General features: G+C 35.8%; 1 protein-coding gene across 2 annotated transcripts in view; it reads right to left on the reverse strand.

Annotated features, from left to right (window-relative positions):
- Nucleotides 1-602: 602 nt before the first annotated feature.
- LOC145668881 (caspase-8-like) overlaps nt 603-20441 on the reverse strand; it is a 31128-nt gene continuing 11289 nt past the window's right edge. For both annotated transcript variants that reach the window (XM_081737140.1, XM_081737141.1), the window contains exons 2-6: nt 19185-20279; nt 10330-10546; nt 8505-8645; nt 7313-7438; nt 603-1607 (exon numbers count right to left, since the gene is read on the reverse strand). In XM_081737140.1, coding sequence (XP_081593266.1) covers nt 1285-1607; nt 7313-7438; nt 8505-8645; nt 10330-10546; nt 19185-20225 — 1848 coding nt within the window. In that variant the 5' untranslated portion in view covers nt 20226-20279 and the 3' untranslated portion in view covers nt 603-1284. The remainder of the gene's footprint in view (nt 1608-7312; nt 7439-8504; nt 8646-10329; nt 10547-19184; nt 20280-20441) is intronic.

The following is a 20441-nucleotide window of genomic DNA, read 5'->3' on the forward strand; positions in this document are numbered from 1 at the left end:
CAGGCGTGCAATTATTTTCGTACATTTTAGGTACAGAATTTCCCAAAACTGATTGAGAAAAGACCACAAATAGCAGAAGGCAATTTCATCCTCCACATGGATAATGCACCGCTACACGTGCTAATATGTGGCCTCATTCTTGACGGTATTGAACTTCTACCACACCAATCCTACCCACCATATTTAGCCCAGACTGACTTCTAGTTGTCCCAGACCTCAAGAATTCTCTTCGTGGACGCCATTTTGTCAGTAGATCACCACTGGGAAAAGCTATTTTACAGTAGCTGAAACATACCCCCAAAGATGACTATGCTACATGCTACACAAAACGGACGAAGTGATGCCAACTATGTATCAAAGAGAAAGAGTTTGATGAGGAATAAATACACGTTAGTTCCTTGTATTTCCTTGTTCTTGGAAATTAGAACGAAAGGGCATGTACAGCATGCACCTCGTATAACTTACACTTATTGGCCACTAATGAAATACTAATTTGAAAACCAATGAAGATAGTCAGCCCGAAATGAACATAGTACTCACAAGTAACGAATATTGTAAAGTCACTTTTTTAAACTGTAGAATCAATTACAGAGAAACAAAGGTGATCCTTGAATTAAGAAAATCTTGTCTTTTATGCGAAAAAAAAAAAAAAAAAAAAAAAGCCTCCATCCTCCGGCTTTTTTGCATCTCTAGATACAAATTAAAACTGTAATTCAGTAGTTGTATGATCTTCCAATACATTTACTTGAAATAATAATGATAAACTTGAAAATGTTCAAAACTACGAAAGTAGACGGAATTGTAAAGACTCTGTGGTTTCTTAAAACCACAGAGTCAGTAACTTATATTTTAATTTCGATTTCTCCGCTAATGTCCTGTGAGTCAGAATGAAATATCAGAATTGTACCTATTTTTCTCTCCTTGTAACCTATGAAAGTGGATCTAACTTCTGCGTTTCAAAAGTGACTGCCGTACGCATTAGATTTGTTCGAACTAAGAGAAAATTCTCACACTCAAAACTGACCATTACAAGAGCCATATGGCAGCATTCTATATTCTACCATTTACCAGTAAAGTGCTTTAGGGACAATCTGTCATGGTTAGCAAGAAAAGCGTATCACTCATCAAAATATACGCAAAGAATGAAATTAAGAGGTAAGTGGTCTTATCTTTGAATATATCTACCCAGTATTTTGCTCGGGCAATCCTCCGATCCTCAAAATTATACCTTAGATAAAATACACAATTCTTATCGATAACATAAAATATTTATAATTTTGTCCATTAATAAGAACTACTACCACTAATACTTCTACTCTTACTGTCTCTTCGTTTTCCGTCTTTCAGAAATTCATTTAAATATTTAGAGAACACATGACGTTCCAAGCGCAATGTCAATGCGTAAATGACACCATGAGGATGGAATGGTAGAAACCATTTCTTGGTTAAGGCAACTGCAAACAATGGCATCATACTTTTCGTCTCCCCGTAGATATCCGCTCTCATACGTGCAACGCGACGATTAACCAACGTGAAAACATCCATAAGATTTTTTCCTTGGCTTTCATTTTGTAAAACATCACAAAATGTCTGTATAAACCATGAACCTGTAAGAAACAAATACATTGTTAAATAAATGCATTACCGAACAATATTGTTCTAATTAAGCTATAAATTATTATGAGCTTACCTTTTGGGATATTAATTTGCTTTGGCCAGCATAGACGTGCCTTCAATTTTAGAACCATCAGGTTTATCAAGGGATGATGGGAAAAGACCAGATGGCATCACGTTAATCCCCTGGGAAAATGGGCAATGTCTAGTATGGGATGTCACTTGTGTTGATACATTTGCAGCTTCTCATATCGTATCAACATCTAAGGAAGCTGGAAGTGTGGCAGAAACAGCGTGCAGACGAAAACATTTAAAATATAAATGCTTAAAAGAAGATCATTTTTTCATTCCCTTTGCTGTTGAAACAATGGGTGTTTTCAGCAAAGAGGCAAAGAATCTAGTGAAACAAATAGGTTCACAGTTGGTTGCGAAAACAGGAGATCCACGGAGCAAACAATTTTTAATACAGAGACTCAGTTTAGCAATTCAGCGGGGAAATGCAGCTTGTATTTTTAAATCATTCCCCTCTGCTCCTATTATGGAAGAAGTTTTTTATCTTAAATAGTTAATCCGTTCCACGCTAGCCACATCTACCATCTAGTACTGCTATATGAAGGTTCAATTGTATCACATTGCACAGCACAGTGTTGCCTGGAATTTCGTATATTATGTAATGCATTGATTCTTTGTACATCATTTTGTATATTTCGATTAACTTTTTATCTATGACAGGTTGAGGATATTTCTTTTAATGTTTTGCATGTCTAATTTATTTTATGTTCTTTGGTTTGTCATTTAATTTACATTTTTATATTATGTATGTCCGTTTATAAATTTCCTTTTTGTTAAATTCTAAATGTAAAATAATTAGGCAAAAATTACATTGTTAATACATGATAAAAAAAATTGCTTATTAAATATCAATTCATTTAATAAGTTTAAGTATGCATATTTACATACTTTTATGAAACTGAATATATATATAATCCAGATTTTCTTCCCATCCGAAAAACTGGATTATTTACGTCTCATCCAAAAATTTTTGTCTACTTTATTCTGTTACGTTGACTACTTTCTACACATATTAAAACTGTGAGCTTACCAATTTTAGAAGTAATTTCCTAACTTTCAGTAATAGTCCGGAAACTTTTAGTGGTAGTTCAGTAAATTTAGTTGCAGCTCTGTAACTATTAGTAGTAGCTTTTAGTAATTTTAAGAGTAGTTTGGTAAATTTTAGTAGTAGTAGTACTTTCAAATTAGGAAGAAAAACCCCAACAGAATATCCTGATCCACCAAGTTGGGGGCTGACGACAGGTAGGCAGCCGGTTGTAAAACCAATTGCCAATTCAATAAAAACAATTTTATTTGGACCGAGAAAAATGTGAGTGAGAAAAAGGCTAGGGCGTACCCCGGAAGCGACGCGCGAACCGATCGCCGTAAGACCGTGAGGAGTTAGCAATGGTTACCCCTTCAAAATAGAGGGAAGAGGCTAAAGAAGCGAATCAATAAAGCAGCAGAAGAGCAGAGTAGGAATGTGGAACGTTGGAACCTTAACAGAGGAGCTGCGAGTTATCGGTGACGCTGCCAAAAAGAAGAGTAATCATAACATGTATCCAAGAGACCAAATGAAAGGGTTCAAGATCAAAGGAAATAGGAAATAACAGAAGGAATGGTCTTGGATAAGAATATGAAGGAGAAATTGGTGGACGTGGAGAAGCGACAGAATTATTAGTCAAGTTCGTGCTAGGAGAAGGAGAAACCTTGAATATAGTCAGCAGCTATGCTTCATAAGTTGGGGTGTGATGAAGAGACAAAGCAAGAAGCTTGGATGGAACTAGATAGTACTCTGCAAAATTGTTCATTACATGAAAAGCTTGTACTAACAGGAGATCTAAATAGACGTGTAGGACGATCAAGATCAGAATATGAAAGAATACATGGAGGATATGGACTGGAAAACAAGAATAAGGAAGTGGGCGAAACATACGATCTGGCTATCCTGAATACCTTCTACAGAAAGAAGAAAGATTGAGAGAAAAGACCGAAACAGAAAAATAATTTGGTTTCATGTCAGGACGATCGACAACGGATGCAATATTTGCACTTAGGATGCCAATGGAAAAGTACAGAGGATATCAGAAGGACCTTCATATGCTTTTCATCGACCTAGAGAAAGCGTATGATAAAGAGTGCCACGGGATCTTATTTGGTGGACACTGAAGAAGGACTGTGTTTCGAACACATTAATCTGTATAATTCAGGAAATGTATAATGGATGTAGGACAGGAGTAAAGAAAGTTCACAGTTAAAGTGGGACTTCATGAGGGATCTAGTCTTAGCCCATACCATTTTGCAATTTTGATGGACGAACTTACAAAGGATATCCAAAAGTTACCACCTTGGAATATGCTATTTGCGGATGACATCGTGCTGATAATTGAGACCAAGGCAGCACTGCAAGAAAAATTAGACGCCTCGAGAGAAGCATTGGAAGATAGAGGGCTTAGAATTAGTAAAACCAAGAAAGAATTATATTGTCATTTCAGAAAAGAAAATAATAATAATAATAATAATAATAAGATCAAGATACGACTGGACGAAGAAGAGGTGGTAATGACGAGGAAATTCAAACACTTGGGATCAATACTGCAGGAAAGAAGAAGATGTAAACAGTAGAATTAACAGCAGTTGAACTAAATGGAGAGAAGTGGCAGGAGTATTGCATGACCGTAAGGTCTAAGGTAGCCTTAAAGGAAAAACTTACAAAACAGTAGTGAGACCTGCCATATTATACAGAGTGGAATGTTGCACGACAAAGAAGAGAGAGGAACGGAAATTGCAAGCTGCTAGAAAGTAGACTAAGATGGTTTGCGAATGTAAGGGGAAGACTTTTGGAATACGTAGCTCACCGACTAGATGCTATAGAACTTAATGGTAAACGAGCAAGAGGCTGTACAAAGAAGAAGTTGTATCAAGAACAATACGATGTATGGTGTCACAGTGGATATGAGACAAGATAGAAATAACTGTAGGACAGCGATCCGAAAAGCTGATCCCAGCTAACTTGAAAAACGCCTTAGAACGGGAAGAATTTAGTAGTCGCACTAATTGTAACTCCTTTTCTTCCAGAAGATGTATTTCCAAACCATGGCTTCCGTACTGGTTACGAAGATTACAATTTCTGCAAGCCCGTGAATAGGTTTAAGCAACTAACAGCGATGGACACAAGAAATAGTTACAAACATTACAGCAACAGGTTTGCAATGCAGTGACGAACAGAATTCACAGAAGCGTATCACGGAATACTCTGTGCCGATTTTTCTATTCGCAAGGCGATAAATTAAAATGTAAAATATGAAAATATAATCAAATAATTGATTTCCGCCAGCATCACGCCTGCAATTTTCAATTTCAATCATTGTCTGATCGAAAAGTGTCGTGCACGGTCTTCTGGACCGACAAGAAATTGCTCTCTGTTCGTCATTGAAAGATCCACAATTCACTGGAAAGATATGCAGGTGAGAATGGAGGAAGTGCATTTTCAGTGACATGTTGCGGCCAAGTTTCTCGTAAGCACATAACAGTTCTTGTACTAATTGTTTCTAATTTTCAGCACGATGATTGCCCAAGAATTTTGTACACACTGCGGAAAAAATGGTAGGCATGTAGCTCATCAGGACTGAGAATGGATTCAAAGACTTTGCTTGCGTATTTGCGGATCAATAAAAATTCTCTGCTTTATCTTTTCCGTTCTTTGACGCGAAAACTTCTTGCCCAAGAATGCAAATGCACGTGCATTTTTGTTCAAGGCCTTGACAAAAGCTTTCACGAGAGGAACATTTGAAATATTTCTTTCGCCAAGCAACAAAGCTGTTCGTCGCGGCCATTCCTTCTGTGTTTAATGAACATTCCTTGCGCGGCTATCCTACTTACATATGTAACAACAGTACTTCTTGTAGCCACCTTCTAGAGCAAGCAAAATTGCAATCACCTTAAAACACCACACACTAACCACCTGTGTTCATGATATCTGATAAGGTCCAAAACGCACTCCAACGTAAGATAAGTTTCTTTACCCAGAGGTGCATATGCAACAGGGATTGATACTGGTATTTTATTACTATTGTGCAGGAGTACAGCCTTAAGGCTTGTTTTGGAGACATCTATAAACAGTCTCCAATCTTCTGCTTTTGTCTGGAATATTCAGTTGTCGCATCAATTCTCGAACGTCATTGCAAAATACTAACTCATCGTTGCAGCAGAAATATTTTGTCGAGTCCTTTTGATGATCACGTACAGTTGACGCCCTAACTGTATCCGCCACGAGCGCAGCTTTATTCTTTGGAAGTTCCAAATATATCTAATGTCATGAAGTTCAGATTGTGAGAATCGGTTTGGTTTTTGGCTCAAATATAGGATCAACATCATTGCACACCTGGTATGTGTAACAGCTTCTAATACATCGCCTTCACTTTTATCCTCCGTATCACTTTCTGTCGGAACGGTAAACCGGGGGATCGGGAATAGGCAATCTTTCGCCATGGGCCACTGGCCAAATGACAGATGATATTACTGAATATTCAATCGTCCTCTTTTTCGTATTCAGGCCCTTCTTCAAGCTGGGTAACATACGAAAATATTATCTGTGCTATGGTTTATAGGTTCATGCCAAATGGCGGGCACAGCAACGCATGGAAACTTTCTTCTTAAGCATCCAAGCATTGAGAGTCGATGAACAACTTGTACAACAAACGTGGGGAGCCCACGATTTATCCTGGTCTTTATATCGACACCCAACGTATAGTAAATATGTTGCTTTCGCACTGTATCAGTCGCTTCCTGGAACCACAAATCACGTCCGCACATACGTAGAACCCGCTGTTCGGCAAACTTTTACAGACGCGGGACAATGCTGCACTTTCTGTTTACCACAAACATATCGCAATTAACAACACAGAAATGTAAAACTAATGTCCTCACTCACTCACTCACACTGCTGGTACAACAGTAACAATTCTGCAAACTACTGCCTGGAGCACTGCCACGAATACGATTCGAGACGTTAAATGGAAATGCTTGCGACAACTGCTTAGCGTGATTCATGACACTGTTTTACCAGTTGTTGATAACGTACAATGTCACGTCGAACAAGCAGCAAACACTTGTCAGGAACGAAAACTTGTTCAGTGTAACAGGATCATTTCAAATCACGTACTTATAATGGCTCATAGTTTTGTATTCAGAATATAAAACGTTAATTTACTCAGAAATCTGACGATGTCCTCCTTTCTTATCCATTAAAACGATAGATGAAAGTATTTCATTTGACAAATTAACAATTAATATCTCGAGTTCAAAAACGCCAACCAGATTACCGTCTAACTGGAACACCAACCACGATCGTGGATTAAGAACTTCCATTTTCCACTGCCCATTGTTTTTCATGATCTAACAAACCACAAACATATAATTATCTTTCCAAACGCTCTCCATCCATTGGTTCCAGCGTATTTTCAGCAAATTAGCTGAAGCCTTCACCGAATTAGGTATCAGAGAAGGTCTTAGGCTACACAATATTACAACTCTCGAAAATTCAATTCACATAATGCTATTACAAACTACAAACAGTCTTGATTCATGATAATACCTCCTTCATTCTTAATCAATAACAGAGTGTCAATATAAAGATATCTCTTACCTGCTATCACATCTCGGAAGGATGCATAACCAGGAACTGTCGATGTAAATATCACGAAATCAGACATAACTGGGCGAGATCGTGAAGCTCCCATACCATCTGTAGCCAATGTTGTACTTTCTACAACTACAATGAAAAAGGAAATACATAATCAAAAATATAAACTAAAAATAAATTAACTTAGGTACTTACTCAAAGAAACGGATACTTCTGAACTATTAAAAACAAATAGATCTTTTATATAAAAATGAAAAACAAAACTACCGCTTAACGTGGAATCCGAACATGAGCTCCCGCCAGGAATCGAACCCAGGTCTCCCACGTCAAAGGCGTGTACGGTACCCACATAGCCACGAGGGAGCTCATATATTAACTGACATAGTATCTTTTTTTAAAAAAATGTGGGTTGGCAACACTGTTAGTTTGGTAGCCTGGACAAGAGTATGCCAAACGTTTCCCTGTTGATATTTTCATGTTGCAAAATTTCATCGTATTTTATTTATTGGATTAAAAGATACAAGGACATTTCAAGATAAATGAAATATGCTGGTATTGCATAAAAATCAAATATTTGCATTGTTGTTACGATGATGATGGGTTGAGGGAATAATGGAGACGCCGCCGTTACCAACACTGTTGCTAAGAAGTAGAACAATTACATTTATTACTTTATACCTGTTTTTGACCTGAGTTTCTGATAAACTAGTAGCAGGCAGGCCATATGTATAGAAACTTACATCTACATGTTTACAATATTTGCAGCTTTAATGTATGAACTACTAATGACAGGAAACCTTAACAGTTATATATGAGAAATCGAAGAAATAACCGATTAATACAATACCATTTCTTTCATAGGTGCGATTTTAATTACACAAAAAGTGAAAAAAGTGTGCAACTGGACTGCGAATCGAAACCGTGCCTCCTGCCTACCGTGTCGGTGTGTTAACCATTATGCCACTCAGCTCGGTATCTGAACAGCCACTCTTTGTATATCTTCCTAATAGTTACTGAACTTGATTTCTACAGCAATTTTCAATTCCTAATTAAAATACTATTTTGTACTCGATTAAATTTGCTCGTGACGCGCAATAGTAACGTTCATTCAAGGTTGTTTCGGAAAATATTGCAGCGCCTGACAACTTTACATACTTCATATATATATATTAATATGTCAAATGTCTGGTCGTACCTTTTTGTTGTTCTCTACCTTGACAGGCCTGAATTATGAACAATTTTGGTTTATCGATCAAGGCAGGACACTTGGTACCACTGAATGATTGCACTATATCATCTATTAATACAGGTATACTGTTAGTTCCATATACAGTTCCTGCAAGAAAATAAACATAAAGATATAAATAAATAAGTATATATATATATATATATATATATATATATATATATATATATATATATATATATATATATATATATATATATATATATATGCTCACATAACAATAATCTTAGAAGGATAGGATGTGAATCTTACACGGATATTCGCTCTTTATATTCTACGCTTTCGAAGCAACTCTACGAGGAAGAAAAGAGAAAGAAAGAAAGAAAATAAACTTAACAAATCATTTACCTTGTGCCTTCGTGTTTGTTCCTTTAATTGAATATTTCTCTCCTCGATAAAAAATGTCGTCAACACCAGTTTTTTACTTCATCACCGGATCCTTATCTTTACATATCCTACTGTAGTTTTAATTTTCTAATGAAGCACAATTTATACCAAATTTTCCTTCGGTTTTCCTTTACCTCTGATTATTGTCCCTTTATTTAACACTTCATTCGTTAGAAAAGAACTATTGTGCTAATTAATAACTTACGCAGAATTCCATACAATCTCTTTTAACTAGTTTTTCTAAGTGGTTGCTACTAAGTTCACTTTTTAAGGATTTTGTGAACACTATTTCCACTAGCAGATTTAAAACTCTTCAAAAATTACTGTGAATTTTAGGTCTTATATAGCTGACACTGGTGGTAACGACGTTCCCAGCGAGGAAAGAAATATAAGATTAAACTAACAAACATGAATGCACATCATCAACCACTTTTCCTAAACAACAGAGTCTAACTTGTGACTGATTGATTTTTAATTTTTTTTTAATGTCTTTTTGTATCACCAAGAATACGAACAACGAGACCTATTATTTACGTGGACTGCGAATCACGCAAGGCCTTTAATCTGATGCAGTTCCTTCTGCAAGATCACCTTCATAGATCATATTCTTACTATGTATCTGATGAGTTACTGCATTTACTTTGTAGAGTCGCTGGTGTTACTGAGTGAAGGCGACATGAGAGGGGAGTGGTTTTATTAAGTTTAAACACTAAAGTGTTATACAGACGCCCGGGTTTAATACTTAATTACAATATTAAACACTATCATAATGCAGAACGTCTACTCAGTCAATTTCGAAACATGTATTCTGTAAGTGTCATATATATAATTAAAAAAAAATACTCCCGTGTGGCTAAAAGGTTAGTGTATGTGCCTTCACACAGAGGTTCAATTCCCGGTAGTTCATGTGGTTTGGATCTAATGGTAAGCTTCATGTCTACGTCTCACATAGCCTCGGTGCTGAAATGAGACGGTAGATCCCAATCAACCAACATAATATGAAAAATAGAATTGGACAGGTATGAACAGATGTACCTAAGTACAAATTCGGATTTTAGATAAGTATGCATGATTTGAATGCAAAGTGAACTATATATTTTCTTTATATATATATATATTTAAAACAATTAACTTACAACTGTGGGACATGAAAAATGTTCAAATCACAGAATGCGAAAAAAAAAAGTTACAGAGAACCTATGAAGTTGGCACCCTGTAAAACGACACAAATAACAGTTATATGTTGTTATTACTCTATAAGTTTTACTACCTAAGTGTGATATTTTCTATCAAACGAAAGGGGACCAACTTGGTAAGAATCACTGTATTTGGGTAACACCCTATAAAATTACTTTCTAAGTATGGAATACCAAAAATAAAGCCGTACCTCTCTCTCCGTGTGATAAAATACACAATACAAAACACGAATATATAGGTTGAATCACTTCAGTTGACAGCAAATTAACAAGACTGTTAATGTTCTCATGAGTCAGATTCTCCCAAATTTTCACTTTAAATCCAAACATTAGGAATGTCTCTGACAATGCGTCTCGATCCACGTCTGTACCAAGTCTATCATCAAGATCTTCTGAGGGAAGCATTTCCTGTAAAGAGATTATCACCTGAGAATTAGTGAACCTAAATGTTTCTATCATATATGAATCGAAAATTATTCCAATGCTGTATACACAAAATGTCTAACGGTAATATAACCGTATCACTCCTGTTCCCTCTCTCTCTTTTCTTTTATTTTTATCATTTATTCTAGTCTCCACTACTTAACTAGTCAATGAGCCGTTCATGGTTTGAAACTATGTAAAGCCTTCTCGTTACACATTTTTGTTTACTTTCTTTACACAATTTCCTAGTGTTCTATTGTATTTAAAGCAGTTTTATTATTACTATTACTATAATTTGTCTTTATGTGTACAAATATTGTAGATTAGTTAACTGTATTTAGACGTAACGTTTCATAGTAGATAAACTTGCGGTTTTTCGTGAGTCTTCTTTTTCCTTCGTTCAGCTTTCCGTCCAACTGTTACGCTGTGTAGGCTAAAAGGGGACAGATGATTAATGAAAGTTAATGATTATGAAATGAACTGATAAAATAAGAACAGTGTAGGAAACGGTAAAACATCGAGAATCCCCCCCCCCCTGATGTTTGGGATCCACCATTTCAGTCAAGACGACATTGTACAGATGAAGTCTCTACTGCACTTCGTAGCTTCTCCCGTTTCGAGATAACCCTACATTTAAAGGTCTGTCTTATAGCTTGGCTTGGGGTGTGTTGAGTTACGTTTCATTGTCAACGAGATACTCAAAATCATCAAAAGGCAACGAATGCGTTAAGTCCATCAAGTTCAACCGACCCCTGCCAGATTCCTGGGAGCCTTGAGTGTCTACCAGTTATATCTACTGGTACAGGGAACTCCCTTAGCGAATATAGGAGTCTAGTAGTACACGCAGTGTTGACACCCGAGCATTATGAAGCAAACTTACCTTCCTCTTGGAGTAAGAACCGTTCCCACAGTACGACCACATCCAGGCAGAAATCAACCCAAATCCGCGATTCCTAGAAATTCCCGGGGAACGAGGGGAAACGGGTGTGGTAGCTAATTCCCAGCTCTGCCTACTTCTGATCGTTCACACTCCGTGCTGAAGTACCACGTACACTCCTGGGCCCAATGCCTCTATATCAATGACCTATTTATTAAAGGTTGGCACCACGCCCGGTTTACCTTAACCTCTCTTGAAAGGGAGTCAAGACCACAACCATGATTCGCAATATGTTCATTAAAATGTGGGGTTTTATATATACTAATGAAAGAAGGAAATAATCATTTTTTTAACACATTAAAATCCTCTACAGGTGCGAATTCTGTAACACTGAGTGAAAAGTGACTGACTGGACGGGATTCTAACCTGCGATCTCTGGCATACCGTATCGACGCGTTAACCACTACGCCACCCAATCTACTTTCCTGAACAGCTACTTACTCTCTCAGTCTCGCGGTAGGTGCTCTCATGCGAACCACGTAGGCTGTACCACAGATACCTGCTGTGACTGGACACTCCTGTGTCCATATACCGTGCACCTTATGACGGTTGTGATATCATATATACTAATGGAAAGAGGAAACAATACAAAGTTTTAGGTTTCTTTTATTAAGTAAGGTCAGAAAAAAAAAAAAAAAAAAAAAACGAAACCGCGAATTTCCCGATATTTATATTGTATCCTACACTGTGTTTCTCAAACGTGACAATTACTCAATAGCAGCACATCATTCTGTAGGCAGTCACCGTGATTTTGCTAATTAAATTCACAGTGATTGGACGAAAGAAGGATACTGTATGGTACCTTAGCATTTCTTTCTCAGCATCTTAATCAGTTAACAGCCAAAGTAAAATATACACATGTACAATATATTACAACTTTACGAACTGCACAGCAGATATTTACCTATTTCTTTCTTTTTTTATTAATTATATGTTTTTTACAATCCTTTTATCACAAATTTCTCATAACGAATATCACTATCTTTTGCTCTAAAATTGTAAAATTATACAAGGTCAACTTGCATATCAGCATGCAGTGTATATGAATATAAATATTTGATTTCAGGTATCTGCAGTCAATATAACGAAGATAATAGAGCAATATGTAGGGCCAGGTGGAGCTATTGTGACACCCCCTAAAATGAGGAACTATTATGATACACTCGCATAGAATTAAAACGATATATACTAGAGACTTCTAAAAAGTACTAAATGTTAGCTTGTTAAGTGATCTATTATACCCATGTATGAAAAACATTCTTGAGCACTGATTAAAGAAAAAAAAACTTCATTTTGTGCAAAAAAAAAAAAAAAAAAAAAACTTTAGTTTGTAGTCAGGAAAATCCAAAATTCAAAAATTTAGCGGGTAGTAAATATCAAGGAGTAGCAAAAATACGAAAACTTTCTATGTATGAAGCAGCCTGTGAGGGGCTAGGAGCTGTCAAAGACCTCGGGCTATTATGAGGCAGTTCCCGGGGCTGTTATGCTGTTATGAGATATATTATGATCACTGAAATATACTGCTCTTCTGTTTATATGCTAATTTTTGTTCTTATTATTATAAAAGATTAAAAAAGTGTCATTATTCAGATAAATAACACTATACAAACAACTAATTTATGTGTCGTCAATAATATCTAGCCTATTCTTCCAAGCTTTGCGTCTCTATCACCTTAATGTTTATTATTAAAATGAGAAACCTGGCAGAAGAAGAAGAATAAACCCACTGTAAAATGAATTCTTACTGAAGCATACGGTAATTTTTTTAAAAAATTACAAAAACTACATTTAGTTAAGGTTTCCATCATTTCCCGGACTCCCATAGTACTACTTTGAATAAAGACTGAAAAACTATCCATCAGATGCACCAAACTTGGTTTTTCTGACAGAGAATGTCCGCCACTGTCTTACAATAACTCTCACACCTTCGTATGACCATCTGGTCCTGAATAATAAACATGTCTCGTAACAGTCCCAACACTGTCTCATAACAGCCTCAAGTGCGGGACTATTATGATACACTATTTTTATTTTTTAATGCATGATTCCTTTTGAAATATGACATTCAGATGATGCAATCTAATAGAAGTCTCAATTCACTATATTCTGATTTTTTTTTTTTTTTTTTTTTTGTCTCACCTGACCCTAAGATCTTTTAGTAGCAGTGTTTCCAATCGAAAATGTATATAAAATATGTAGACGTTCTAGTTACGGTAAAAAGACTATGATATGTATTACAGCGATACGAACAACTCTTAACTAAAAATTGAGAGTATTGAATATTACTCCTGTAAAATGTGAAATAATTAAATCAAGTACATTGTCTAAATTCTTCGTCCATTAGATATATTTTATTTAAACTTGCATTATCAAAAGTCTACCACCCATACTTAGTACGAATTAAAATACAAATTTGACACTTACATTCAATCAATGATCCAGAATGGTCAGAAATATCGCTTTTATCTGTTTTAAGCAAAATAAATTTGATTTACCCATAGATTTTAAAAGATCAATGTACTTATTCAACCTGGCTATAATGTTGCCAGACTAAAAGAAAGAAGAGAGTGAATTTGATAGAGAAAGATAGAACTAATGAACACTTTAATCGATTGAAATTTATATGAGACGTGAACTTACAGTTTAATGTGGAATTTGAACCACCATAATATGTTTAAATTTCAATTCTATGCTCTCCCACTGGGAATAGAATCCGAACCAAAGGCACGCACGCTAGCCACTAGACCAGCGGGGAGAGCTTGGTCGATTAAAAAAAAAAAAAAAAAAGTAATAATATAACAATAACAAGAGATATTACAGAAGAAACAGTAAAAAAATAATACTAATATAAGTAATAATAAATAAGCCGAAAATGGTTCACTTGCACGTTTATCTCAAACAACCATCCAATAAACACACAAATTCCGACATTTTTTCCCCCTAAAAATCCACAAACTTCGCAACTCTGAGGAATCGCTGTTTTTAATGTTGGTTTTATTGAACGCATCTTACCCTCCTTCGACGACCACATCCAACCCCACGTCCAGGTTTTCCTATCATATATCAAACATTGTATCCCTTATCCGCTCCATCGCCGGATTCCTACCAACTAATACCAGCCTTCACGGATGTCACTGCTTCATTATGCACCAATAACTCCACTTACTCATAGAATTAGAAGGGATACGATTAGGAAAGAACCATTCAGGAAGAATAAAAGTCTATTTTGTTGGTTTTTAAATAACGAATTAAGAAAAGACTCATAAAGTGCTTTCTGTGAAGCATCAAATTTCAAAGTACGGATGTGGAGAAAAATGGGAAGAATTTGCTGGGTCGAAGGGAAGGGAAGACAGTGTTAGAAATGGTAGGGAGCAAAGAGCAATTTTAGATGTAATTAAAAACAAAACGAGACAATGACTGGGAAGTTGGAATTGATTTTATTTTGGGTTTAGCGTCTCTTTCAGCAGCAATGCTACATGAGACGGGAACCTACAATTTAACGTGAGATCTGAATCATATGAGCTCCCGCCGGAAATCGAACCTGAGACTCCCACGCCAAAGGCGCGTATGCTAACCACTTAGCCACGAGGAAATCCGACAAGCTAGAAGATACAGTGCCAGAAAAAAAGAGGGAGGCGAAAGAGAATACACAGTTGATGGATGGTATTAAAACAGAAAAATCGTTCCTGAAGGCAAAAAGGTTAGCTGAAGACCGCGGTGCATGGAAGCTTCTCAGCTATGGAAAATGATCTTCCAATAATGACAAAAATATCTATGATGATGACAGAATTAGAACCCTTGAAAAATGTCTAAATATACCCCGCATATTTCAGATATCCAGCGGTACAATCTCAATCGCAACGGATTAGTTTGACCTAACCTTGAACAACTTCACAATATAAAATAACTACTATAATTAAATCAAGAGCATTGCCGTGGATATTCACCTTGCTCCTTCCTACCGTGTTTACAGAGCGCCTGAGGCAACAAATTCTTCGTTCGTTATCATTTCAATCTTTCCTGTGGGTTCGAATCAGACATTTTCCTAATATGAAAGTATAACCAACCAGGACTGGAATTATTCCTATTGTTTCTAAATACGTGTCCAATAAAATTAACCTGGTCCCTTTCCAGTCACCGAACACAATATGGACGTCAGAATTGAGAATGGACATATCGAGACTGATGTATATATCAAAGGTACCAAAATGCAATATACCACCAAGAGCTTCTGCCCTCACATCAAACGTTCCCTGCTTTATATTTGGGTTATTCGTATCTTGTCCTACACACCATTTCAGGGTGCCTACTGATCTGGTAAAATCTATTTCCCTGACTTCCGGCACGAAATTCCCTGACTTTCATGACAGGTGTCGGATGACGTTGACATAAGTAAGGAATAAAGAATGGTGAATGTTTATACACGAAAATATTTATTCTATAGAGACAAATAGTTATCAATTGCTCATACGTACATTCCACTTACCTCCCATAAGAATCTGAGCAAAGTTCCATGTAATGGTTGACTAAGCTGAAATTGGTGTACAAGTAATGTTAGAAAACATATGTCATAAAATTTCCCTGTCTTTCCCTGATTTCCAGTCTTTTCCCTGATCTTTCCTGACCTGCACCATTTTCCCTGACTTCTCTGACCAGTAGGAACCCTGAATTTACAAGAGCTACTTTAAGATTTTCTAGTCATTACTCTCCAAACGAGATACCCCACGCCACCCAGAAGAAAGCGACAACAATACCGTAATATATAACCTTGAGAAAATTAAGATTGGACATCTTTCAAAAAAAAAAAAAAAAAAAAAAAAAAAAAAACCTGGAATTACCAGATGTACATTCTCTGAAAGACTTAAATAAGTTAGCAGAGAATCTTCAGAAGAAAATACACGAAGCTATTAGTCTAGCAACTCCACAAGTAAAAACCCGAAAGGTATGGTCCACCGCACTAAATTTTCTCGCTCCTATCTATTAAATTAAATCAGGCCATGCTGCAGTTATTGCTATACTTTTTTTTTTTATTAAATATGAAAAAAAAAAATAATCAACAGGCGTTTTCAGGAAACTTCGAAGAAAACTCACCATCAAGACTAAACTACTCCTTATTAATTTTCACTTATGATACATGCCACATTATAGAGCTGTTATTGTGTTTAGAAAATATGAACTAAATCGCCTGTCATTTTTGAGGAAATCCCCCGAAAAAAAAAAAACTCTCCCCACAAATAAACTACCCCCTGTGAATATTTTCAGAAGAAACGACTTATGCCACGTTATGGGATTGTTAATAAAATATTCGTTTATCAAATATGAACAAAATTGGTTAAGCTTTTTGGAAAGCAGCCTCAAACGTTAAGTCCAAGAGTAAAGTACTTTGTGGAAATGTAGATTGAAAATGAAATCCGTGCTAAGTGCCAAAAATGGAAAAAGGTCAGTCTAATGTTACAATGTGGGCTATGTGCCTAACACTGCTCAGTTAAAATCGGGCTATTTAGTATTCACTGTGAAAGTAGTTCAAATTATCGTCAGAAGAATGCACGTGGGCCTATGTGCCATCAGTTTTGAAGTAAAATCTGAGCTTTTTACTCAACCTTCTCATTTTGGCACTTAATACGGATTTTATAGTCAGTCTACAATTGTCCAGAAGCTCTAGAAGAATGCTAAAGGGTTATTTTTTTTTTTTTTTTTTTTTCAGGAATATGAATAAAATCGGTTGAGCAATTTTAGGAAAAATTGAATAAAGCTAACCCCAAGATTAATCAATCTTTTATGGACTTCCTTTCTCCTTAGGAGAAGCTACATATCTCATATTGCATACATGTTAATAAAATATAGGATAAAGTATGAAGTTCTCTAAGAAGTTTTTTCGGGATATCTTCTGACAAAATCTCACCCCGAAGAATAAACTACCTTTCTGGAATTTTTTACAAGAAATTGCTCACTTTATCACATGAAATATGAACAAGCCTCCGACGTATTCGAGAAAATTTTCCGATAAAAGAAAGATAATAATAATAATAATAATAATAATAATAATAATAATAATAATAAATAAAAAAAATCATCACCAAAAGTAAACTACATCTTGTGGATCCTCGAATGAGAAACCACTTACGCCACATTTGTAGTTTTATTAAATGAAATATGAGCAAAATCAGCTCATTTTTGAGAAATCATTCAAAGAGAATTTACTAGGGATGTATCGATATATCGGTATTAGTGATATCGTCCACTTTTGGAAGTATTAGTATCGGTACCGGCAAATGGGCACCGATATTTACAGATGCATTTTCCGAACTATTTTCAGTTTGTTTAACAGTGACACTTATACTTCATCGGTTTCTTTATGCATGTGTACGCCTTTGATTTGCACTACTCGAACTCAACTGATATTTTTAGTCTCTTGATGCCAAAATAGTGGTGAAGAAAAGCCAGATGTCTTCAGTCAGGACCATGGGAGCTTTAAGAAACTTTTGTAGTGGGGCCCATCCATAGTTGCTATATTACGTCTGGTTTTTAATATACGTGGTTTGCTATATTACATATACATTTTCGTCAGCCAGGGGAGTCTCACCCTGCCCTCCCCCTTCGGGCGCCAATGGTCAGGATAGCAGACCCGTAATTAGAATCTCAAACGAAACAGAGGTTTTCAAGTCAGAAGAAAATGCTATTGAAGAAATCAACAAGACGCTCACTTTGTCATTATTTTCTCCTACTTACTGGTTAAAAACAATTAGTTCTAAAATTAATGAATGGTTTTATCGTTTTCGACTTCGCTTAAATAACTTTTTTTTTTTTTTTTTTTTTTTTTTTTATGGTATACACAGCAACACCTGATTCAGCACGCATAATTTTTAAACAGTAAAAATTTCTAACGGTAGTATCCGTTTGCATTATATGTATGTAATAGAAACTAGTAAATACACTGTAACTATCAAAGTACATTATCACTCAAATAACAATCACTGACTCTTAGAATTAAGTTTACACTATATAAGTATTTGCTGCTGTTTAGTTCATTTTATGTGAGCTGGATTAAATTTACAGGAAATATATTTTGTGTGTGGAACCTAATATGAAATTCTGCTTTCTCTCTTTGTATGTCAAATTTTAGCCTTATATCTAATGTACCCTATTATAATGTTGATCATTTCATTATTCTGAAAACTCCTGATAATATAAAAGAAATGTATCCAAAAGTATCGGTATCGGTGAAAAAGTGGTATCGGTACATCCCTAGAATTTCCCTCTTAAAGTAAATTACCTCTTCTGGATTGTAACAGATATGATATCATAAGCTGTTAATAGTATACTGACTTATAAATATGTATAACCAAAATCGGTTAAGACCTGAAAAAAATAGTATAATAACGACGTTTCTTATACACTGACTGCGATTATGTTTAGATACTTGCAAAGAACATTTCATTTCATAAAGCGAGTTTATCTGGTATAGGAAACTTTTACAGCCATTCTTGACTTCATACTCAGAGTAATTTTGCATCTGAAACGTCAATACCGTTATTTATTTTATACGGACTACATCACATATTTTATATTCCATTGTTAAACAAAATGAAAAGAACTTCTTCTTGAAATTCAGCATTAGCATGCAATATTAAAATACCAGTAACGTAATTCCGATATTATATTGGCAAAGAAATAAAACTTACTCACTTTTAAAGTTGGTCGCGGATCCTTGAAGAAATTTTTCTGGTTTATAATAACACAGAGTCCAACTGGTGCAGACACTTTTATGGGATACGTATCACTATCGGTACCCACTTCAGAGAAGTAATTTGAAGCCACACTATGCTCGCGAAGCAACGGCTGGGCACCTGGAGGAACTGGCTTACTCGACACAATTGGAATTGTCAGACGAAGATCCAGTTTGGTTTCTCTTTGGCATGTAGGATCAGATTTAGTTTTATTTACGAATTCCTGAGTTTCAGTTACTATCTGTGCTAAATCAGTACGTTTCAACTCTTTTAAACAACGCGTCAGTTCATCCAAACTTACTTCGGCGCCTATTTTCAGGTACTTGTGTGATATCCACTGCAGCATGTTCATTTCCAGAAATTCAACATCATATTTTTCTACAGAAATACCGCGAATTGCCATATCTTTGTGTATCACTTTTACTAAGCGTTCGGCTTCACTAACCGGATCCAAGCTATCACAGACACAGTACAAGCATTTTCGGATTTTATCGATAAAGCATGCTAGTTCATTATGTGATGATAACCTTGATATTAACCGTTCATCATTTAGTTTTAGTTTATCAACCGCTTCCCAATTTTGAATCATACACAGAGATTCTAAAAACTTATATTGCCAAAATATGTCTTCAGCTTCAACACTACGCGCCCAATCTGACAGCAATCCCACTCTTCTCTGTTTCTGGTCTTTGTACAAAGCTTTTAACCGCTGTAAAGCTAAATCTTCGCTCTTATAGAGAAGAAATACTAAGGCAACTTTTTCATAAAAGTCCAAGCCTTCTTCAATCTTCTCAACTACTTCGGGAGTAATGTTCTTGATTTGCTCTGAAACATGTGTTCTTATCACTTCTTTAGAATCAATTGCAAGATCCGAAACATCGTACACTTTCGCTTGAGACAACAAATTAATAGAACTGTTTCTACCGTCTGGAACGATTTTTGTTTTCAGTAACTTTTCTGCAATTGATGACACACTGTCAACTGCGATCCAGTCTTCCATCTTTTGTTATTATTTCTCTTCTGAAGTAAATGATCCCTGTTTTATCAGTAAATCCTGCAAAGAAAATAAACAAATATAAGAACAAAGTTGAGTAACATTCACAGCTGTTCTAAGCTCTACAACAAAAATATTTCATTTAAATTCTAACCATATTATTTACTAGTGATACTATGCATTATACAAGCGATCGAAAGTTATTGTAGTGTACGAACAGAA

Source organism: Thermobia domestica, chromosome 13, assembly GCF_964235325.1.
Source record: "Thermobia domestica chromosome 13, izTheDome1.hap1.1, whole genome shotgun sequence".
Classification (NCBI taxonomy): domain Eukaryota; kingdom Metazoa; phylum Arthropoda; class Insecta; order Zygentoma; family Lepismatidae; genus Thermobia; species Thermobia domestica.